Raw genomic sequence first — 25,079 nt, 5'->3', positions numbered from 1 at the left:
TTAAAACATGATCTTCAGAATATTAGGGTTTTCAGGATATCAGACCTCCCAATGTATTAAAAACGATGAAATCCTCAATAAAAAGATTCTAACATTCATATCTGACTTGTTGTTCTGAATTCCATTTGTGTATTGATAGTGTTCTTGGCTTTCTGCACTGATCCCCAATGTCATAAGAAACACACACCAAAGAGACAACTTGCACAAACAAAATATATTTTGCTTCCTGGCTCTCAGATGGAAAGAACTGGCATTATATTGTAGTGTGCAGACATTTATTAAAGGATTTGAGTCATACCCCCTTGAGATACATAGGTATTCACAGCATCTGTTAGTGCATTTGATTTGTGCAATTTTGAACAATACACGTATACCACAGAGATGTCAGATACTGATAATAATAATAACAACAGAGAGCGACCGCTTCGGAATAGACTGACTGGACATTCACATTGAGCAGATCCTTCTTTCAAATGTTGAAACAAAAATAACAGGGATTGTTGCTCTCTGATTGAGAACAGTCCTGTTTGTCCCTATTGAATGCACGCCAGGACTTTGAATGTGAAATTCAACAGAGAGTTACACAGTTTAAGTGATACATCATTTTTACTTCATCATCTTGGGCCAAAATTAACATGATTGTAAATATAACGTCCATAGTTCAAGTTCAATATTAGCATCCTTATTACATAGCTACATCTCTTCGACATACATTTAGTGCATGACTGATTTGGTCAATTGATTGTTTTTCACTCTAGTACTTGTTGTATGCTTTCAAGTCAAGTACTGATTACTTGGTCACAGTTAATATTTAGGTTCTCTTTCAAGTGGACACAAACAACTCCTATGAGGTATGCAGGTGGGTAAGTCAAACAGACAGTTGGAATGAAATCTGCATAAAAATGGGTCGTTCTTGAATTGCGATGGCATTCCTTTTTTTTAATACGTTCTCCCGATTGCACCTGATAGTACCCAAATACATTTAAAGGTGCAATTTGCAGAAATCGTTCCGTCATGTCCTGTTTAATAAATACAAATGAGGTACATTTGTTTCAAAATGCCAGGCCCACATCCCACCGCAATTCAACGACCCAAGCAATACTAATCATAAGGTAATGTTAATAATATTGATAAGCAATGGAAGATCACCATCACCAGCACTGCGGGAGCTAGTCCTAATACATCCAGAAACACTTGGGCTATGTCTCAATAGTTTAAACAATATAGCTTATTTTCCATATCTCCTTTCCTTGTGTCCTTCCCTCCATGATCACTGATCTGGCTGGACACGATAGGTTGAAGGAACATCAGTTGTAATGAAGGAGATGAGGAAAGGGTATTAAGACACAGACAGCTAGTGCTTAGTGTGGAACCACACAGCAGCTAAAATGCCCTGACACAGTGCTTAATCAGTATACAGGACTTCAACACTACTGAACAAAAACAGTACAAATTAAATCACTCCACACTCTACTGCAAGCAGCAGTGATGACACACAGGGATGATACCCACACAGAGACACACAGACAAATCATGAACACTTCTCTTTAGCCTTTACGCTGCCTGTGCATTCATTTAAGTGTTCAAATACAATGTATCTATAGACAACAAGTGACATTATAGGCCCAGCATAAGCTAGTGTGCTGGGAGTTGGGAATGGGGCTTATTATGTATGTTTGGTCCAATACATTATACACACACACACACACACAAACACAGCTGGTGGGGGGCAGGAGGGAGTGCTGGTGGTTGTGGGTAGTGTAGTCTTCTACTGGACGTTTACAACAGTCTCGTGGATAGACTCGGCCACATAGTCGATGTTCTTAGTGGTCAGACCACACATGTTGATACGACCGCTGGCCATTAGGTAGATACTCCTCTCCTTGATCATGTACTCCACTTGTTTAGCTGAACAGAGACAAGGAAAGAAAATATTAAAAGGTATGACATCACAAGTATTATATTTTCAGAACGTACAATATACTATCGGTGTGAAAGGAGAGTTAAAGAAGAGAGGATATTTCTGTGCCAGTGTGCTGTGTACATGTGTATACTGAGTAGAACTACCCCCCCGTTCAGTTAAGGCATCATTGAGCCTTAGCGTCAGTGCTCTCTACGCTGGGAAGCTGTTTCCTGGTTCTAACAGCTTTTTGAAGCTCTACGGAAGACAGCACAGCACAGCACAGGGGAGTTTAATGTTTATCCAGGAAGTTACTTCACACAAACAGTAATGAGGATGTGCTCAGCGGACTGGTGAAGCAAAAAATAGCTGGGTGGGGAGTGTATGTGTGTGTTTAAGACTAGAGAGGAAAAGAGAGGTATGCATTTGTTTGCATTCATTCGTGTGTGTATGTGTGTGTGCTTACAGTTGAGGCCAGTGAAGCTGAACATGCCGATCTGCTGTGTGATGTGGTCCCATGTTCCTGGGGTTTCCAGAGCCTGCAGTTTAGCCTGGAGTGAAGCCCTCATCAACAACACACGGTCTGCCATGGTCTTCACATTATCCTTCCTACAACAGAGAGACAGGGAGACCGAGAGAGAGAGAGACAGGGTTAGACAGAGAGACAGGGTTAGACAGAGAAACAGGGTTAAACAGAGAGACAGGGTTAGACGGAGAGACAGGGTTAGACGGAGAGACAGGGTTAGACGGAGAGACAGGGTTAGACGTAGAAACAGGGTTAGATGGAGAGACAGGGTTAGACGGAGAGACAGTGTTAGATGGAGAGACAGGGTTAGACGGAGAGACAGGGTTAGATGGAGAGACAGGGTTAGACAGAGAGACAGGGTTAGTCAGAGAGACAGAGTTAGACAGATAGAGAGACAGGATTAGATGGAGAGACAGGGTTAGATGGAGAGACAGTGTTAGACAGATAGAGAGACAGGGTTAGATGGAGAGACAGGGTTAGACGGAGAGACAGGGTTAGACAGATAGAGAGACAGGGTTAGACGGAGAGACAGGGTTAGATGGAGAGACAGGGTTAGACGGAGAGACAGGGTTAGACGTAGAGACAGGGTTAGATGGAGAGACAGGGTTAGACGGAGAGACAGGGTTAGATGGAGAGACAGTGTTAGACGGAGAGACAGTGTTAGACGGAGAGACAGGGTTAGACGGAGAGACAGGGTTAGACGGAGAGACAGGGTTAGATGGAGAGACAGGGTTAGACAGAGAGACAGAGTTAGACAGATAGAGAGACAGGATTAGATGGAGAGACAGGGTTAGATGGAGAGACAGTGTTAGACAGATAGAGAGACAGGGTTAGACAGAGAGACAGGGTTAGACAGAGAGACAGAGTTAGACAGATAGAGAGACAGGGTTAGATGGAGAGACAGGGTTAGACGGAGAGACAGGGTTAGACAGAGAGACAGAGTTAGACAGATAGAGAGACAGGGTTAGATGGAGAGACAGGGTTAGACGGAGAGACAGTGTTAGATGGAGAGACAGGGTTAGACAGAGAAACAGGGTTAGACAGAGAAACAGGGTTAGACAGAGAGACAGGGTTATACATAGAGACAGGGTTAGACAGAGAGACAGGGTTAGATGGAGAGACAGGGTTAGATGGAGAGACAGGGTTAGACAGACAGAGAGACAGGGTTAGACAGAGAGACAGGGTTAGACAGAGAGACAGGGTTAGACAGAGAGACAGGGTTAGACAGAGAGACAGAGTTAGACAGATAGAGAGACAGGGTTAGACGGAGAGACAGGGTTAGACAGATAGAGAGACAGGGTTAGACAGACAGAGAGACAGGGTTAGACAGAGAGACAGGGTTAGACAGAGAGACAGAGTTAGACAGAGAGACAGAGTTAGACAGATAGAGAGACAGGGTTAGACGGAGAGACAGGGTTAGACAGATAGAGAGACAGGGTTAGACGGAGAGACAGGGTTAGACGGAGAGACAGGGTTAGACGGAGAGACAGAGTTAGACAGATAGAGAGACAGGGTTAGACGGAGAGACAGGGTTAGACAGATAGAGAGACAGGGTTAGACGGAGAGACAGGGTTAGACGGAGAGACAGGGTTAGACGGAGAGACAGAGTTAGACAGATAGAGAGACAGGGTTAGACGGAGAGACAGGGTTAGACAGAGAAACAGGGTTAGACAGACAGAGAGGGGGAGGAAGGGAGGATATAGATCTAAGTTTTGACCACTCATGTTTAATTGTTGGACGTGCATACACTACTTTTGTAATGTCTGTGTGTGTGTACCCACCATTCAGCGAAGAGTTCAGGTGTGTTGAGTGTGATGGCGACCAGCCTTGCACCCTGGGAGGGAGGGTTGGACCAGGTTACCCTGACAATCTTCTCCATCTGAGATAGAACTCTCTTCAGGTTGTCAGAATCACGAGCTACAATAGTCAGGTTCCCCACACGCTCATCTGCCAGCACACAGAAACTTTCTTTAGGGTTCCCTGCAGTTTACAGATTGCATTATGTACATATATTACATTTTAAATATGTGTGTGCGTGTTATGTGTGAAAGGTGGGAGTAAGAATACATAGATTGGTTTCATATGTTTCAATGCATCTTACAGTGTGTGTGTGAGTGCATGTGTGTTAATCTTGGCAGCAATTTTAGATTTAGTTTTAGTCTTAATATACCTTTTTAGTCGAAGTCAAATTTTTGTCCTTTCATCCGTTAGTTTTAGTTATTATCAGTCGACTAAAAGTCTGAACTATTTTAGTCACATATTTTTTTAGATATTTTGTACTTAACCTTTATTTAACTCTGTCAGTTAAGAACAAATTCTTATTTACAATGACGGCCTACCCCGGCCAAACCCTAATGACGTTGGGCCAATTGTGCGCCGCCCTATGGGACTCCCAATCATGGCCGGTTGTGATACAGCCTGGAATCAATCCAGGGTCTGTAGTGACGCCTCTAACCCAGAAGCTTATAAGAAATCCTGCTATGCCCTCTGACGAACCATCAAACAGGCAAAGCACCAATACAGGACTAAGATTGTACTACATCGGCTCCAACACTCGTCTTGTGGCAGGGCTTGCAAACTATTACAGACTACAAAGGGAAGCAAAGCAGGGAGCTGCCCAGTGACCCGAGCCTACCAGACTAGCTAAATAATTTCCATGCTAGCTTTGAGGCAAGCAACACTGAGGCATGCATGAGAGCATCAGCTGTTCCGGATGACTGTGTGATCACGCTCTCCGTAGCCGAGGTGAGTAAGAACTTTAAACAGGTCAACATTCACAAGACAGATTACCAGGATGTGTGCTCCGGGCATGTGCTGACCAAATGGCAGGTGTCTTCACTGACATTTTCAACATGTCCCTGATTGAGTCTGTAATACCAACATGTTTCAAGCAGACCACCATAGTCCCTGTGCCCAAGAACACTAAGGCAACCTGCCTAAATGACTACAGACCCGTAGCACTCACGTCCGTAGCCATGAAGTGCTTTGAAAGGCTGGTAATGGCTCACATCAACACCATTATCCCAGAAACCCTAGACCCACTCCAATTTGCATACCGCCCAAACAGATCCCTAGATGATGCAATCTGTATTGCACTCCACACCGCCCTTTCCCACCTGAACAAAAGGAACACCTATGTGAGAATGCTATTAATTGACTACAGCTCAGAGTTCAACACCATAGTACCCTCAAAGCTCATCACTAAGCTAAGGACCCTGGGACTAAACACCTGGACTTCCTGACGGGCCGCCCACAGGTGGTGAGGGTAGGTAGCAACACATCTACCACGATGATCTTCAACACTGGAGCCCCTCAGGGGTGCGTGCTCAGTCCCCTCCTGTGCTTCCTGTTCACCCATGACTGTGTGGCCAGGCACAACTCCAACACCATCATTAAGTTTGCAGACAACACAACAGTGGTAGGCCTGATCAACGACGAGACAACCTATAGGGAGGAGGTCAGAGACCTGGCCGGGTGGTGCCAGAATAACAACCTATCCCTCAACGTAACCAAGACCAAGGAGATGATTGTGTACTACAGCAAATGGAGGACCGAGCACGCCCCCATTCTCATCGACGGGCTGCAGGGGAGCAGGTTGAGAGTTTCAAGTTCCTTGGTGTCCACATCACCAACAAACTAGAATGGTCCAAACACATCAAGACAGTCGTAAAGAGGGCACAACAAAGCCTATTCCCCCTCAGGAAACTAAAAAGATTTGGCATAGGTCCTCAGATCCTCAAAAGGTTCTACAGATGCAACATCGAGAACTGGTTGCATCACTGCCTGGTATGGCAACTGCTCAGCCTCCGACAGCAAGGGACTACGAGGGTAGTGCGTAAAGCCTAGTACATCACTGGGGCTAAGCTGCCTGCCATCCAGGATCTCTACACCAGGCGGTGTCAAAGAAAGGCCCTAAAAATTGTCAAAGACTCCAGCCACCCCAGTCATATAGTGTTCTCTCTACTACCACATGGCAAGCTGTACCGGAGCGCCAAGTCTAGGACCAAAAGGCTTCTCAACAGCTTTTAGATTTTATCCTCATCGTAACCGTCAAGAGGGTTAAATAACAATGGTTTTCTTGAAAGGGGAAGAATTTGAGCTTTCCAAAAATGCCAGAAGTATTACTGCAATCCTAATATTCAACAAATAGCATTTGTTTTTCCCATAGGAAAATAGCAACCGCAACTCGCATTTGAGTACTGTGGCGAGAAAGCAGCAACACGAATTAATAAATAACAGAGCACATGGGAAAACAGTCTACATGAAAGTAGGAGAGAGAGTAAACATGATTTCTAGCTGAGATTAGCGTAGTTAAGTGAAGTGTCCTGGCTTCGCATCAGTTCAGAAGATTGACGAGTGACTGAAGTGACTGCCTGAGAGCTGTGTGGGAGAGCCGGGCAGATCACACAACTGAAGAAGTTCATTCTGCACGCACGCAGCCAATGCTGGCCTACCCCGAAGGGTTGAACAAAACAGATGAAAAGGAGCTTTATGGCAAATTTAATGTCCATTAGTCTCATGTGGAATTCTCATCTCGTCACATTTCCATTGACTAAAATTAAAAGTAATTTGTAAGTTCTAGTTTTTTCCAGGGCATCTCTTCTCGTTGTCGTCATTGTTTTAGTCAGGAAAAATAAGTAGTTGACGAGTATTTTTCTTCATAGTTATTGTTGACGAAATCAACACTGGTGTGTGTGTGTGTGTGTGAGTGTGTCTCACTGTAGAGGCCAAAGTTCTTGGAGAAGGACTGGGCACAGAACATCTCGAAGCCCTGCGTTACAAAGTAGCGTACGGCCCAGGCATCCTTATCCAGACAGCCTGATGCAAAGCCCTGGTACGCTGAGTCAAAGAACACAAACAGCTTCCTCCTCTGGGGAGAGAGAAAACAAAAAAGGAGAAATATTAAAACCCACAGAAAATATATATATATATTTTTAAATGTATAATATTTTTTTTGTTACATAACGCTGGGCATGTACACACACACACACAGCTATGTCTTACTATTTTTTTGGGGGGACCAACAATTGATTCCATTCAAAATCCTATTTTCACTAACCTCTAACACTAAACCTAACCCTAACCCATAAAACAGTATTTTTACTAATAGCCTTTTAAGGTGGTTTGCTATTCCTGTGAGGACTTCTGGTACTCACAAGTATAGTAAAACATGTGTAAACACACACACACACACACACACACACACACACACACACAGTCTTACCTTCATGACCTCAGCCACCTGCATCCACTCTACGTGTGTAGGGTCTGTGCCGGTGGGATTGTGGGCGCACGCGTGCAAAACAAAGATGGAGTGCTTTGGTGCACACTGGGACAGGGGTCAAAGGTCAATGTTAGACTACAGGACAGACAAATAACATATTGTGTACTGGGAGTTGATGCACCAAGTTGGTATCGTTAGAAAGCCAAACCTATCCTCTTTTCAACCGTGTGGAAAAAGCTAATTTACTATCTACGTTGACATGACCAGTTAAGATATTCAACATTCACTATTGTGAGGTAAACTCAGAGTTCGGGAGGCAGTCTGGTGTCCATGTCAACACCACCAGTTCAGAGGTCAGCGTCTCACCTCCAGGTCGCCTAGGAAACCGTCCAGATCAAGACCCCGCTTCTCTGCGTCCCAATACTTATAGGGACGGATGTCCTCGAACCCGGCGTTGGCAAACACAGCGTTGTGGTTCTCTAGAAACAAACAGTAGAGGTTTCACAACACTTTTCTCTAAAGAGGAGTCTTTCTTTGAATGCTTCATGTGTCTTTTGAGGCCTAACATTAGCTGACAACATTAGCTGACATAGTTACAAAGATTAAGTCCAGCATGTTAAAAAGTAACATGCTGGACTTAATCACCTACAGTGCCTTTGGAAAGTATTCAGACTCCTTGACTTTTTCCAAATTTTCTTACGTTACAGCCTTATTGTAAAATTGATTAAATAACAAAACTTCTCAGTAATCTACACATAATACCCCATAATGACAAAGCAAAACAGGTTTATTAAAAATAAAAAACAGAAATACCTTATTTACATAAGTATTCTGAACCTTTGTTATGAGACTCGAAATTGAGCTCAGGTGGATCCTGTTCCATTGATCCTCCTTGACATGTTTCTACAACTTGATTGGGGTCCACCTGTGATAAATTCAACTGATTGGATATGATTTGGAAAGGCACACACCTGTCTATATAATGTCCCGCATTGAAGGTCCACAAGAACACAGTGGCCTCCGTCATTCTTAAATGGGAGAAGTTTGGAACCACCAAGACTCTTCTTAGAGCTGGCCGCCGGGCCAAATTTAGTAATCTGGGGGAGAAGGGCCTTGGTCACGGAGGTGACCAAGAGCCCGATGGTCACTCTGACAGAGCTCTAGAGTTCCTCTGTGGAGATGGGAGAACCTTCCAAAAGGACAACCATCTCTGCAGCACTCCATCAATCAGGCCTTTATGGTGGAGTGGCCAGATGGAAGCCACTCCTCAGTAAAAGGCATATGACAGCCCACTTGGAGTTTGCCAAAAGGCACCTAAAGAACTATTTGGCCTGAATACCAAGTGTCACGCCTGGAGAAAACCTGGCACCATCCCTACGGTGAAGCATGGTGGTGGCAGCATCATGCTGTGGCGATGTTTTTAAGCAGCAGGGACTGGGAGACCAGTCAGGATCAAGGCAAAGATGAACAGAGCAAAGTACAGATAGATCCTTGATGAAAACCTGCTCCAGAGCGCTCAAGACCTCAGACTGGGGTAAAGGTTGAACTTCCAACAGGACAACAACCCTAATCACACAGCCAAGACAATGATGCAGGAGTGGCCTCGGGACAAGTCTCTAAATGTCCTTGAGTGGCCCAGCCAGAGCCCGGACTTGAACCCGATCGAACATCTCTGGAGAGACATGAAAATAGCTGTGCAGCAACGCTCCCGAATGGCAGGGTCCCCCGAGTGGCGCAACGGTCTGAGGCACTACATCTCAGTGCTAGAGGCATCACTACAGACCCTGGTTTGATTCCCGGCTGTATCACAACCGGCTGTGATTGGGAATTCCATAGGGCGACGCACAATTGGCCCAGCGTCGTCCGGGTTTGGCCGGGGTAGGACAGCATTGTAAATAAGAATTTGTTCTTAACTGACTTGCCTAGTTAAAGGTTAAATAAAAATGTTATAAAAAAAAGAATCCCCATCCATCCTGACAGAGCTTGAGAGGATTTGCAGAGAAGAATGGGAGAAACTCCCCAAATACAGGTGTGCCAAGCTTGATGCTGTAATCGCTGCCAAAGGTGCTTCAACAAAGTACAGAGTAAAGGGTCTGAATACTTATGTAAATGTGATATTTCAGTCTAGTATTTTTAATAAATTAGTAAAAAAACATTTTTTTTAACTGTTTTTGCTTTGTCATTATGGGGTATTGTGTGCAGATTGATGAGAAGAAAAAAAAAATATCAATTTTAGAATAAGGCTGTAACGTAACAAAATGTGGAAAAAGGTCAAGGGGTCTGAATACTTTCCCAAGGCACTGTATATTAATGAACTATTAAGAGGACAATTTAGTAGTATAAGGTCCAGATAAGATAACAATAACAATGAAAAGTTTATATCTTATTTGAGGACATTCATACAGCACTGAATCAGCCGTACGAGCAGAGATGTAAACAGGTGTTTAAGTCTTGTCGTTCCTGTGTGCATGTGTGCGTGTGTGTGTGTGTGTGTGTGTGTGTGTGTGTGTGTGTGTGTGTGTACCCCAGGTAGGCGCTGAGACATAGACAGGTGTTTTTGTGTTGTCGTTCCCGTTGTACCAGCGTCTGAGAAACTCTGCCCCCATCTTCAGAGCACCTGTACCCCCCAGACACTGCACCGCTCCCACCTGAGAGAGACAGGAAGCGAGCGTGAGAGAGAGATAGGGGGTGAGGGAGAGCGAGAGAGGGTGACCGAGAGAGAGAGAGAGAGGGGGAGAGATAGACAGAGGGAGAGAGAAGGTGGTGGCTGATACACACTAAATAAGTGACTTGATAACTACTTAGGAGCAATGTAGCGCACCAGTACAAATTTAAATACATTCCTTTAAATTCAGCTCAATATCTGCATAATCATGCACACAACACAACTCTCCTAACACAATCACACTTCAAAAACTACCCTACCCTGTTCTCCTGGATGGCAGGGCTGTCTTCTCCCAGAGCGATCTTGGATGCAGAGGACCTAAACTCAGGCAGACCCAGAATGGCCAGGTACTCATGGTTCAGACTGTTGTCCGCTACGATGATCTTCTCCACCTTCTTAACCACGGGCAGCACCCAGGGCTGGCCCTCATCTGTCCTGTAGGCTGGAGGGAAGAGACAGTTTTACAGTTTGTTTTACGGTGCAAATGTTGCAGTAGCCCAATTCTGGCCCTATAGCTCTCTCTCCAGCTGGCATTACTGCCTTGGTGAGCAACCCACTCAAGAGGGGAAGGTGCCAATGAACAATGAACACTGACAACCTGAGGAGAGATCTAACTCAGATGGAAATGTCACAAACACTCTCACCTGCGCTCTACTACACTAGAAGCTTTACTGCTCTGCAAGATCCAAGTAGACTAATATGTAATTAGGCCTACCGTATGTCTCATCCACATGAATAAATACTATAGTATACTATGGTATAAAGATTATAGTGTTCACTGTTGTGTTTTCGCAGTCTTTACTGTAGTATTTACAGTTTACAACAGTATTTAAACGGTATATTAAAGTATTTCATATAGTGTTTTTACAGATTGTATAATACTGTAGTATTTAGTACTGTAGTGTTTTTGCTGACTTTAGTATACTGTAGTATTTACTGTAGTGTTTTAACAGACTGTAGTATACTGTTGTTTTTGCAGACATTACTGTAGTATTTACTATAGCGTTTTTATTTTATTATCTTTGACATCAAAGTGCAGGCTTTGTCCTTGAGGAAACCTACTGGAGAAATACCTGTGTAAATAAGGTATATCTGTTTTAGTTATTTTTAATACATTTTCAAAAAAATCGTAGAAACCTGTTTTTGCTTTGTCATTATTGGGTATTGTGTGTAGATTGATGAGGAAAATTGTTTATTTAATACATTTTAAAATAAGGCTGTACAGTGCTTCGCAAAAGTATTCATCCCCATTGCCGTTTTTCCTATTTTGTTGCATTACAACCTGTAATTTAAATGTATTTTTATTTAGATTTCATGTAATGGGCATACACAAAATAGTCCAAATTGGTGAAGTGAAATGAAAAAAATAACTTGCTACGAAGCCCCTAAATAAGATCTGGTGCAACCAGGTTCCCTCAGAAGTCACATAATTAGTCAAATAATGTCCACCTGTGTGCAATCTATGTGTCACATGATCTGTCACATGATCTCAGTATATATACACCTGCTCTGAAAGGCCCCAGAGTCTGCAACCCCACTAAGCAAGGGGCACCATCAAGCAAGCGGCACCATGAAGACCAAGGAGCTCTCCAAACAGGTCAGGGACAAAATTGTGGAAGTACAGATAAGGGGTTGGGTTATAAAAAAATACCCGAAACGTTGAACATTCCATGGAACACCATTAAATCCGTTATTAAAAAAATGGAAAGACTACGGCACCACAACAAACCTGCCAAAAGAGGGCCGCCCACCAACACTCAAGAACCAGGCAATGAGGGCATTAATCAGAGGCAACAAAGAGACCAAAGATGACCCTGAAGGAGCTGCAAAGCTCCACGGCGGAGATTGGAGTATCTGTCCATAGGACCCCTTTAAGCCATACACTCCACAGAGCTGGGCTTTAAGGACGTGTCAATCCCTGACCTGAGTATTCTTTGTTTTCTTTATATATTTTGGTTAGGTCAGGGTGTGACATGGGTGATGTATGTGTTTTTGTACTGTCTAGGGTTTTTTGTAGGCTTATGGGGTTGTTTACCATCTAGGTGTTTATGTATGTCTATGGTTGCCTAGATTGGTTCTCAATTAGAGGCAGCTGGTTATCGTTGTCTCTGATTGGGAACCATATTTAGGCAGCCATCTTCTTTGGGTATTTCGTGGGTTATTGTCTATGTTATGTTGCTTGTTAGCACAGTGTTTCTTTAGCAGTCACGTTCGTCTTGTTAGTTTGTTTGTTTGGTTAGTGTACTTCGTGTTTTTCGTCTTTCATTAAAAAGATGTATTCACATCACGCTGCGCTTTGGTCTCCTCAATACGATGATCGGGACAGGAAGAGTGGCCAGAAAAAAGCCATTGCTTAAAGAAATAAATAGGCAAACACGTTTGGTGTTCGCCAAAAGGCATGTGGGAGACTCCCCAAACATATTGGAGAAGGTACTCTGGTCAGATGAGACTAAAATTGAGCTTTTTGACCATCAAGGAAAACACTATGTCTGGTGCAAACCCAACACCTCTCATCACCCCGAGATCACCATCCCCCACAGTGAAGCATGGTGGTGGCAGTGTGACGACCCTCCCACTCTGTCTGCCGTATTCTCTCTTTGTTCTTGTTTCTTTATTAGGATGCCAGTGGGCGGAGTTGGGAGGGTCGTCAGCTACATGGGAAACACCTGGGCCCGGTGTGTCCCAGGATAAATACACAACTTCCCCATTCATGGAGGAGACTCTCTCCATGCAGACACCTTTACAGATTTTGTTGTGTATCTTGGTGGCCTTTTGGTTGTTTGCTTTGGCACCTTTCAACACCCTGCACTATCACATTCATGCATGCAAAACACTCACTTACACTACTGATTACTGATTACACACACCATTGTACATTGTACTTAGTTTATTTTATTTAATATATATGTTTTGTTACTCCTTATCTCCACGTTGTCTCCCTTTTGTTACGGGCTTTGAGCCGGTTCGTGACAGCAGCATCATGCTGTGGGGATGTTTGTCATCGGCAGGGACTGGGAAACTGGTCAGAATTGAAGGAATGATGGATGGCGCTAAATACAGGGAAATTCTTGATGGAAACCGGTTTCAGTCTTCCAGAGATTTGAGACTGGGACAGAGGTTCACCTTCCAGCAGCACAATGACCCTAAGCATACTGCTAAAGCAACACTCAAATGGTTTAAGGGGAAACATTAAAATGTCTTGTAATGGCCTAGTCAAAGCCCAGACCTCAATGCAATTGAGAATCTGTGGTATGACTTAAACATTGCTATAAACCAGCGGAACCCACCCCATTTGAAGGAGCTGGAGCAGTTTTGCCTTGAAAAATGGACAAAGATCCCAGTGGCTAGATGATAACAGAATTATGTTCTCCAGGTACATCACCCAATTTAATTATATTACTCTCAGTCTGCAAACCAGAATTTGTAAGATCCTGGTCAAATGAAACAGACGGAGGACCAGCTAAGTGGTCAAAAAGGTTTATTCACGGAACCTTCTGAAGTCAAGAATACAAAACAATTAATTTTATACTGACTTCTCACGCCCACACATTCACACAGCCATACGCACACACACAAACAGACACACAAACAGAAGCACATACACACATACCCACACAAACAGACGCACACACATGTCCTGCTCCGCACACACTGTCTGTCTCACTTCCCAGCCGACAGAGATGGTGACTTTATTCTTGAGACGTACTCCCCGTTCTCTCCCAAATCTCTAGTCAGTTCGGCACCAAGCTCAGACAGTCTGTGTTTAAAATACCATAGACATATTGTCTTTACCCTAATTCTGACTAGGACGACACATTTATTGATACACATTTATTGATTATGACTTTATACATTCTAATCAATTCCATACAATTATATGTTTCAGGGCGGAATATTCTAATCATTCAATTAACAGACAATTCTCACCTATCATTAGATGTGTCAAGCTTATAGAGACATACCCCAAGAGACTTGCAGCTGTAATTGCTTTATTTCAACTTTTATTTATTTCATCACATTCCCAGTGGGTCAGAAGTTTACATACACTCAATTAGTATTTGGTAGCATTGCATTTAAATTGTTTAACTTGGGTCAAACACTTCGGGTAGCCTTCCACAAGCTTCCCACAATAAGTTGGGTGAATTTTGGCCCATTCCTCCTGACAGAGCTGGTGTAACTAAGTCAGGTTTGTAGGCCTCCTTGCTCACACACACTTTTTCAGTTCTGCCCACAAATTATCTATACGATTGAGGTCAGGGCTTTGTAATGGCCACTCCAATACCTTGACTTTGTTGTCCTTAAGCCATATTGCCACAACTTTGGAAGTATGCTTGGGGTCATTGTCCATTTGGAAGAACCATTTGCGACCAAGCTTTAACTTCCTGACTGATGTATTGAGATGTTGCTTCAATATGTCCATATCATTTTCAATCCTTATGATGCCATCTATTTTGTGAAGTGCACCAGTCCCTCCTGCAACAAAGCACACCCACAACATGATGCTGCTACCCCCGTGCTTCACAGTTGGGATGGTGTTCTTCGGCTTGCAAGCCTCCCCCTTTTCCTCCAAAAATAACGATGGTCATTTTGGCCAAACAGTTCTATTTATATTTCATCAGACCGGAGGACATTTCTCCAAAAAGTATGATCTTTGTCCCCACGTGCAGTTGCAAACCGTAGTCTGGATTTTTCATGGCGGTTTTGGAGCAGTGGCTTCTTCCTTGCTGAGCGGCCATTCAGGTTATGTCGCTATAGGACTCGTTTTACTGTGGATATAGATACTTGTGTACCTGTTTCCTCCAGCACCTTCACAAGGTCCTTTGCTGTTGTTCTTGGATTGTTTTCCACTTTTCGCACTAAAGTAAGTTAATCTCTAGGAGACAGAACGAGTCTCCTTCCTGAGCGATATGACGGCTGCGTGTTCCCATGGTGTTCATACTTGCGTACTATTGTTTGTACAGATGAACGTGGTACCTTCAGGCATTTGGAAATTGCTCTCAAGGATGAACCAGACTTGTGGAGGTCTACAAATTTTTTTCTGAGGTCTTGGCTGATTTCTTTTGAATTCCCATGATGTCAAGAGGCACTGAGTTTGAAGGTAGGCCTTGAAATACATCCACAGGTACACCTTCAATTGACTCAAATGATGTCAATTAGCCTATCAGAAGCTTGTAACGCCATGGTATCATTTTCAGAAATGTTCCAAGCTGTTTAAAGGCACAGTCAACTTAGTGTATGTAAACTTCTGACCCACTGGAATTGTGATACAGTGAATTATAAGTTAAATAATGTGTCTGTAAACAAATGTTGGAAAAATGACTTGTGTCAAGCACAAAGTAGATGTCCTAACTGACTTGCCAAAACTATAGTTTGTTAACAAGAAATTTGTTGAGTGGTTGAAAAATGAGTTTTAATGACTCAAACCTAAGTGTATGTAAACTTCCAACTTCAACTGTATTTATAATTTGTCAGAAATGTCCAGAACAACTAACCCATGTCAGCTAACGTTTTTTTAGTCACTCAAATATCACATGAACACATAAGGAATTAGCTTTAAAACTGCAACACTTTCTCTGCACCCCATGACAAACTTTAATTTATCTGCATGTCCAGCCATTTTCTTTTCAGGACAACCAGGGCTACAAGTAGAACACAAAATAATTTGACATAAACAGTTACATTCATGAGTTTTATTGACAAACGTCAACAACAAAAAAATAAGATCCTGCAAAGCAAAAACCTGATTAAAATGTATTTATATGAATGCAGTAAGTACAGAAATTGTTTGGTCAGTGGGAAATGTATGTCCAACTAGTCTGTGACAATTGTGTGGAGTTTGGAGTTTGTGACAGCAACTGTGAGCTTATTACAGTATTATTATGCTAAGTAGAAGAACCCCTTACCTTTTAACGACTCTTGTATAGCTTGTGAGTGTCGTAGAGCAAAACATGTTACATGTGCGAGTTCGTGAGTCTCAGATTTTCATAGATCGCTTTGTAGCTCAAACCATTCTGACTCTACAGATGATTTTGTAAAAAGACACAGCCCTGGGCCCCTTCGAGACCCTTGTCTCACAAACATTGCTCTAGCTCAGCCCCTGTTAACCACACAGACTAATGGTTGGTACCCAACGGATGCAAAAGAAATAGATAAACACACAATGTTTAAAAGGGGTTAGAGGTCTTAAATCACAACGGCACGATGGTAGGACTCATTGGGTTAAAATGGCAAAATAAAGCCTCCATCCCATGGCAAAATGTATGGAATTGCAGGAAATAATCTTTAAAACTGCTAAATTTTCTCTCTGCCAACCAGAGGGGTGTGAACAGTTTGTTTCATGAACAGTGCTTGTGCCAATAGAAATAGACGTGTTATACCTACAGTTTACAACATAATTCTATAGTAAGTACTTTAGTATTCTATAGTAAACTGAAGTATTTTTTTTAAGTGGGTGGTGGTCAACTCTGCAAAGGTTTGTTTTTTTATAGTTTTAACGGATCAGGCCAACCTGATGAATGTCAAAGACTGCGGTTGTGCACTTTCCTCTGCTGTCCTAAATTCCAGTCAGACATCACTGATAAGAAAGCCAAACTAGTAAGTTACTAAATCAGAGTAAACAGTGTTGTTGAGCTAAAGAGGAGAGGGTACTCCTGTCTACAGACTCTTACCTACTCAACTATTATAGTCTGTAAACTGTCTAAAAACATACTTCCACATCCACTTTCTAAAAGAGCCCGACTAACTGTATAATTTGTGACTGAAGTTCAAGAGAAGGGACATGGGTCTATCTGCTCTATGAGCATGTAAACACATGGTGTAGCATATGTACATATGTCAGTTATTTTCAGCCAGCTGACCACAGTACCAGTCTAATGTTAGTCTACTACAGGAAGGAATTACTGGGCCGTAGGCCTGACCTGTGCTAATCAGGGAAATTCAAACGGTTCTGACCTGCACTGCAGAGAGAGAGCAGGGGGAGGGGGAAAGAGCAAACGCAGTGTCACGATACAGCAGGTTTACACTTTGAGCATTCTGACAGCGTCCTTGCGCAAAATAGTATGCAGCATCATCTGGATATGTATGCAACAAAAGTTCAAAATTCACATTCTCATACCATTTCTGTTTGTAAATGGGTATACCCCCTTGGGTTCTCAAGAGATAGTTTAGGCACTGATCCAACAACATCCATCCTTTCCTCCTTTCAAGTATTCCTCATTGACATGATTGGATTGGTGAAAGCTATGGCCGTCATTGTAAATAAGAATTTGTTCTTAACTGACTTGCCTAGTTAAATTTAAAAAAAATAAAAAATAAAACATTACATGTAGTGGAATGCTTGCTTACACCCATCCAATCATGTTAGCGATTACTTCAGGTAAGGCATTGAGGCATACATTTACAGGGCCTTCAGAAAGTATTCACACCCCTGGACTTTTTCCACATTTTGTTGTGTTACAAAGTGGGATTTAAAATGTTTTAATTGTTATTTTTTTGTCAACAATCTAGCCAAAATACTATGTAATGTCAAAGTGGAAGAATAATTCTAACATTTGTAAAAAAAAAAAAAAATATGAAAAATAAAACACTAATATATCTAGATTAGATTCAACCCCCTCAGTCAATACATGTCAGAATGACATTTGGTAGTGATTACAGCTGTGAGTCTTTCTGGGTAAGTCTCTAAGAGCTTTCCACACCTGGATCGTGCAACATTTGCCTATTATTATTTTCTAAATTCTTCAAATGATTGTTGATTATTGCTGGACAACCATTTTCAGGTCTTGTCATAGATTTATTTTCAAGCAGATTTAAGTCAAAACTGTTAAATCGACCACTCAACAACATTCACTGTCTTCTTGGTAAGCAACTCAAGTGTATACAGTACTTGTGTTTAAGGTTATTGTCCTACTGAAAGCTGAATTAATCTCCCAGTGTCTGGTGGAAAGCAGACTGAAACAGATTTTCCTATAGGATTTTGACTGTGCTTAGCTCCATTTTGTAATGAATACTCAGGGAGAAAAAGGTGTAGATTCACGCGCAGCAGGTGTTTAATTCACCTTCACAGAAGGCAGGAATCGTGGTCACAGGCAGGCAATGGTCATACACAGGTAGGCAAACACGCAGGTGAATCAAAACTAAGACTGAAGGCTATAACTGGTTCTCACAAACGAGCTAGGAAAAGGCTTAGTAGAGTCAAAACTAACAATACCTCACAAACAGAATGAACTGAACTAAATAAGGAGCTGATGAGACCAGGTGAGTAACTAACACAGGTGAAATCAATGAACAAAAATGAAAGACAGAGCTACGTTCAAGAACACAAAGAAACAGGGCTACGTTCAAGAACATAATGAAACAGAACACAAGGTTGACTAAGAAAATAAATACAGAACCTTACACATTTCCTTTATTTTTTATGCTGAAAAGCCCAGTCCTTAATGATTACAAGCCACCACAACCCATAACATGATGCAGCCACCACAATGCTTGAAAATATGGGGAGTGGTACTAAGTAATGTGTTCTATTGGATTTGCCCCATGCATAATTATAATAATAATAATATCATATGCCATTTAGCAGACACTTTTTAAGTGTCTTACACTCATGAGTGCATACATTTTACATATGGGTGGCCCCAGCGGGAATCGAAACCACAAAACACTTTGTATTCAGTACAAAAGATGAATTGCCTTGCCACATTCTTTGCAGTATTACTTTAGTGCATTGTTGCAAAAAGGATGCATGTTTTGGAATATTTATATTCTGTACAGGCTTCCTTCTTTTCACTCTGTCAATTAGCTTAGTATTGTGGAGTAACTACAATGTTGTTGATCCATCCTCAGTTTTCTCCTATCACAGCCATTAAACTCTTAACTGTTTTAAAGTCACCATTGGCCTCATGATGAAAATACCTAAGCGGTTTATTCCCCTCTGGCAACTGAGTTAGGATGAAGCCTGTATCTTTGTAGTGACTGGGTGTATTGATACACCATCCAAAGAGTAATTAATAACTTCACCATGCTCAAAGGGATATTCAATGTCTGTTTTTTTTTAAATCCATCTATCAATAGGTGCTCTTCTTTGCGAGGCATTGGAAAACCTCCCTGGTCTTTGTGGTTGAATCTGTGCTTGAAATTCACTGCTCGACTGAGAGACCTTACAGATAATTATATGTGCGTGGTACCGAGATGAGGTAAACACTGTTATTGCACACAGAGTGAGTCCATGCAACTTATTATGTGACTTGTTAAGCAACCTTTTACTTCTGAACGTATTTAGGCTTGCCATAACAAAGGGGTTGAATACTTAATGACTCAAGACATTTCAGCTTTTCATTTTTAATTCATTTCTAAAAAGATGATTCTACTTTGACATTATGGGGCATGTCACGTTCTGACCTTAGTTCTTTTATTATGTCTTTGTTTTAGTATGGTCAGGGCGTGCCATGCTGACTGGCGGCCCTGGCTGCTCCATGCTGACTGGCGGCCCTGGCTGCTCCATGCTAACTGGCGGCTCTGGCGGCTCCTTGCAGACTGGCAGCTCTGGCGGCTCCTTGCAGACTGGCAGCTCTGGCGGCTCCTTGCAGACTGGCAGCTCTGGCGGCTCCTTGCAGACTGGCAGCTCTGGCGGCTCCTTGCAGACTGGCAGCTTTGGCGGCATCCTGCAGACAGGCAGCTCTGGCGGCTCCTTGCAGACTGGCAGCTCCTTGCAGACTGGCAGCTCCTTGCAGACTGGCAGCTCTATGCTAACTGGCAGCTCTATGCAGACTGGCAGCTCTATGCTAACTGGCAGCTCTATGCTAACTGGCAGCTCTATGCTAACTGGCAGCTCTATGCTAACTGGCAGCTCTATGCTAACTGGCAGTTCTGAACAGGCGGGAGACTCCGGCAGCGCTGTAGAGAAGGAAGGCTCTAACAGCGCTAAACAGGCGGGAGACTCCGACAGCGCTGGAGAGGAGGAGGGCTCCGACAGCGCTGGACAGGCGAGGCGCACTGTAGGCCTGATGCGTGGTGCTGGCACTGGTGGTACTGGGCCGAGGACACGCACAGGAAGCCTGGTGCGGGGAGCTGCTACCGGAGGGCTGGGGTGTGGAGGTGGCACAGGATGGGTTAGACCGTGAAGGCGTACTGGAGATCTTGAGAGCGGTGCTGGCACAGGACGTGCAAGGCTAGGAAGGTGCACAGGAGGCCTGGTACGTGAGACTGGCACCATCTTCACCAGCCGACTAACACGCACCTCAGGACGAGTATGGAGCGCTGACCCAGGTGCCATCAAATCCCCGACACGCTCCGTCGGGCGAATTCCATGTTTAAAACACCAACACAGCAACTCCCTCATTTCTCTCTCCTCCAATTTCCCCATTAACTCCTTCACAGTCTCTGTTTCGCTCACCTCCAACACCGGCTCTGGTTCTGGTCTCCTCCTTGGCTCCTCACGATAAACAGGGAGAGTTGGCTCAGGTCTGGCTCCTGACTCTGCCACACTCTCCCTGAGCCCCCCCCCAAGAAATTTTTGGGGCTGACTATGGGGCCTCCGTCCGCGCCGCCTTGCTTGCTTCGCAAACTCCATTCTCCTATATCCTTCCGCGCACTGCTCCATCGAATCCCAGGCGGGCTCCGGCACTCTCCCTGGGTCGACCGCCCACCTGTCTATCTCCTCCCAAGAAGTATAGTCCATACTGTACTCCACTTTGGGCTGTTCCTGCCTGTTGACACGCTGCTTGGTCCCTTTGTGGTGGGTGATTCTGTAACGGTTTTCTTGATGCGAAGGAGAGTCGGACCAAAATGCGGCGTGTAGATTGCGATCCATGTTTATTAAACAAACGTAAAACACGAATCAAAATACAAACACTACAAAATAATAAACGTAATGAAAACCGAAACAGCCTAAACTGGTGCAAACTAACACTAAGGACACTAAGGACAATCACCCACACCAAACTCTGCCTCTGATTGAGAACCACTTCAGACAGCCATAGACTTAACTAGAACACCCCACTAGCTACAATCCCCATACATACACACCACATACAAAAACCCATGCCACACCCTGGCCTGACCAAATAAATAAAGATAAACACAAAATACTTTGACCAGGGTGTGACAGGGCGTGAGTTGGTTGGGTTGTCTATGTTCCTATTTCTATGATTTGCTATTTCTGTGTTTGGCCTGGTATGGTTCTCAATCAGAGGCAGCTGTCAATCGTTGTCCCTGATTGAGAACCATATTTAGGTAGCCTGTTTTCTATTGTGTTTTGTTGGGTGATTATTTTATGTTTTCTGTTGTGTGTCTGCACCAGCCAGAACTGTTTTCGGTTGTCAGTTTATTGTTTTTGTTCAGTGTTCAAGTTCTTTATTAAAAGATATGGACACATACCACGCTGCACCTTGGTCCTCACCTTCTTCCACCATCGACGACCGTTACAGGGCATTGTGTGTAAGCCAGTAACAAAACAATGTAAATGTAAGCCATTTTAAATTCAGGCTGTAACACAACTAAATGTGGAAAAAGTCAAGGGGTATGAATACTTTCTGAAATAACTATAAAGTGTTCCAATAGGACCCTAATCCACCAGCGTTTTTCCATCTCTTATGAATTGTTAATAGAGGGTTTAATACCATGTGACAACAACAGAGCTTTGGCCAGTTCTCTGGCGTAGCTCTGCTCTAATGTAGCGCAATGCAAATCCTTTAGTCCGGAGAGGCCAAGCAAGCAGTCAGATCACACATGGAGATTTCAACCTTTGGGCTGCAGTGTTAAATAATAATAACAACACTCCATACAAAGATCCAGTCAGAAGAATGGTAATGTGTGAGTGCACTGCACTGTGTGACTAAATGGAAATGTGGGTTGTGTGACAATAAGAAAGGGGAGGGACGGGGTGTATTCTGTCTACAGTCTCTCATAGGAGGATCGTAGAGAGAGTGAATGGGAGTGAATTACTTCATGATTACGGTCAATTTATCTTAACTTACAGTGATATGACCATGACTCATTGATCTCCAGCTACAACTACCAGCATGTTCCAGTCTGTTCCAATCCTCCTTACTGCAGTGACAGAGCCACTTCTTTGGATGACTGCCAACGACAGGTTATATAGGCCTTGCTAGGCTATCTAGGGATTCTGAACAATCAGCACGGAAAGCAAAGGACATCAACACATAGAACAGATCCAGTCTGTCACAACATTGAGGGAGAATGCAAAAAGGTGACACTTTACTTGACACCCAGTGTCATAACACGTTATGACACAGTCAAACATGTCATATGTTATAAAAGCTTACATAACTTGCCATAACCTGTTATAATATGATCATAACACTGTCATGACATAGATTTAGACTTGTTGTGACATATATTGCATACTTTTATGGCTGGTTATGACACCTACATAAGTGTCAAAACCCAAAACCTACCACACAAGGCAAAGCATTCCATTAGACCACAGCTTGTGTCAACAGTATGATTATGTTATAAAAAATAAATAAAAAATGACCATGTTAAAGTATCATTGCAATTGCGCAAACATTGATGTCAGACATGCGCCTAACTCAATGCTCTGCTGATGACGACTGGGATGAATGCAGGAGCAGATTTCAGGAGCAGGACAAGACATCCTCTTTTTGACTGATGACCCTTTTTGACTGATGACTGACTTAAGGGTATGTACGTGATAGGCCTACCTGGCTTATATGATTCTGATTGTCATAATGCTTATTGACAGTGTCATAAAGTGTATTTTCTTAGTTCAAGTAAAGTGACACAGGATGGTCATAATGCTTCTTGACAGTCATAAAGTGTAGTTTCTTAGTCCAAGTAAAGTGACACAGGATGGTCATAATGCTTCTTGACAGTGTCATAAAGTGTAGTTTCTTAGTCCAAGTAAAGTGACACAGGATGGTCATAATGCTTCTTGACAGTGTCATAAAGTGTAGTTTCTTAGTCCAAGTAAAGTGACACAGGATGGTCATAATGCTTCATGACAGTGTCATTAAATGTATTTTCTACAAGTTAATTAAAATACAATGAAAAAAACATGACTGTAAAGAATTTATTACAACAAAAACAAAGGATCTATGTGACAAACTTTCAAATGAAAGGAAACTTCTTGGCAGGGAAAACACTCATTTGAATAAATGACTCTGATGTAGGTGTCATAACCAGCCATAAAATAACGCAATAGGTCACACCAGGTGTTGCTTAATATATATATATATATATATATATATATATATATATATATATATATATATATATATATATGCAATGACAGTGTTATGACCATATTATGACATGTTATGACAAGTTATGTCAGCTGTTACGACATGGTTATGACCGTGTTATGACACTGGGTGTCAAGTAAAGCGTTACCTAGTTTTCAAACAGGGCCCTGCAACACAACATTTCAGATGATGCACTAGTTATAAGGGATTAGCTATGGTATACTAAATCATCATTGTAAATAATAATTAATTCTTAATTGACTTGCCTATTTAAATAAAGATTAAATAAAATGTAAAAATAAACACTAAGTTAGCTGCTAACGTTAGCTAGCTAGTTAGCCACGGTTGAACGGTTCGCTAGTAAATGAACTATGCGATTATTAATGGTGCAGGAAATCGGAGAGGCAGCAGGTGCATTGTTATCGCAGTGGAACTCTGTGATCCAAATGTTAGCTAGCTTGCTTACTTCATCCCAGCGATTGACGCATCATCATCATCTCTTACCTCCAACTCCGAGGTTCACCTTCTTGGGGTTCGCGTCCTCTTTAAAATCATTCGACAGCTTGAATACAGCCACTGGGGTGGCTTGGGGAACCTCTCCGAATAACGACATAATGATGACTATTACCAAGGAGGGGTGTTAGACAAAGCGTTAAACAACCCGGGCACAAACCGCTGTGTAAAGTGCTACAGGACGAGATAGGAAAATACTTTCACCTTCAACTTGGATGGATTGAGGTCGTCCCTAGTTAGCACAGCCATAAAGTCATAAACTCCGCCTATTTCTACAATTTCTCTTCTCAATACAATTTGATTTTAAACCTAAACCTAACATTAACCCTAACCCTAACCACACTGATAACAATTGCCTAACCCTAACCCTAAATGATATCCAAATATATCATTTTTGTTATCATTTTTAAGACATTGCCAATTTTGACTTTGTAGCTTTGCCATCTAGTGGAAAACGTGGATTTGGCCAATGGAGAATGAATGGAGAATGGGTGTGAAAGATTTCACCAATAGAAATCGAAAGCAAGCAGTTGACCCCAAAATTAGCCAATCCTAGCAACGGTTGAACGGGGTCAAGGGGTGCAATATTGTGACGTAGTTGACAGCTAGCTGACAGCCAATGACTAGCCTCTATTGGAGATTGACAAATTACTATGCAAATCTCGGTCGCTGAATATGAAAGAGCGGCGTTGTTGTGAGGCATTGGGATTTCCCTGCAAAAATTGTCTGACATCTTATAAATAGCCTAAATGTTATTGCATACCAGTAGTTTTGCAGGGTTTCCAAAGCCTCATTAACATCCATAGTTAAGCATTCTGCCTATAACACTGAAACAACTTTACTATGGATCTAAAACTATGCCTACCCTCTTGTTAAAATCTCCACATCTCTACACTTTAGTTACCTGATTGTCTATTCTCTAAACTGGCAACTGAATAAATTTCATCATTTGTATTTCAATCAAAGAGATTCACTGTTACGATCTATACATGTTTTATATTGAACACCACCATTTTTTTGAAGTCACT

General features: G+C 42.6%; 1 protein-coding gene across 1 annotated transcript; it reads right to left on the bottom strand.

Annotated features, from left to right (window-relative positions):
- Window positions 1-258: 258 nt before the first annotated feature.
- On the bottom strand, window positions 259-24,507 carry LOC139381065 (aspartate aminotransferase, cytoplasmic-like). Its single transcript, XM_071124273.1, has 9 exons — window positions 24,043-24,507; window positions 10,576-10,757; window positions 10,175-10,298; window positions 8,017-8,129; window positions 7,651-7,755; window positions 7,146-7,296; window positions 4,208-4,373; window positions 2,367-2,509; window positions 259-1,908 (listed from the first exon to the last, which is right to left on the bottom strand). Exons 1-9 carry the CDS (start codon window positions 24,149-24,151, stop codon window positions 1,769-1,771), a joined length of 1,233 nt encoding a protein of 410 aa, XP_070980374.1. The 5' UTR covers window positions 24,152-24,507; the 3' UTR covers window positions 259-1,768.
- Window positions 24,508-25,079: the final 572 nt, after the last annotated feature.

The sequence above is a fragment of the Oncorhynchus clarkii genome, chromosome 23 (genome assembly GCF_045791955.1).
Source record: "Oncorhynchus clarkii lewisi isolate Uvic-CL-2024 chromosome 23, UVic_Ocla_1.0, whole genome shotgun sequence".
Lineage (NCBI taxonomy): Eukaryota > Metazoa > Chordata > Actinopteri > Salmoniformes > Salmonidae > Oncorhynchus > Oncorhynchus clarkii.
This window is presented reverse-complemented; position numbering and strand designations above follow the sequence as displayed.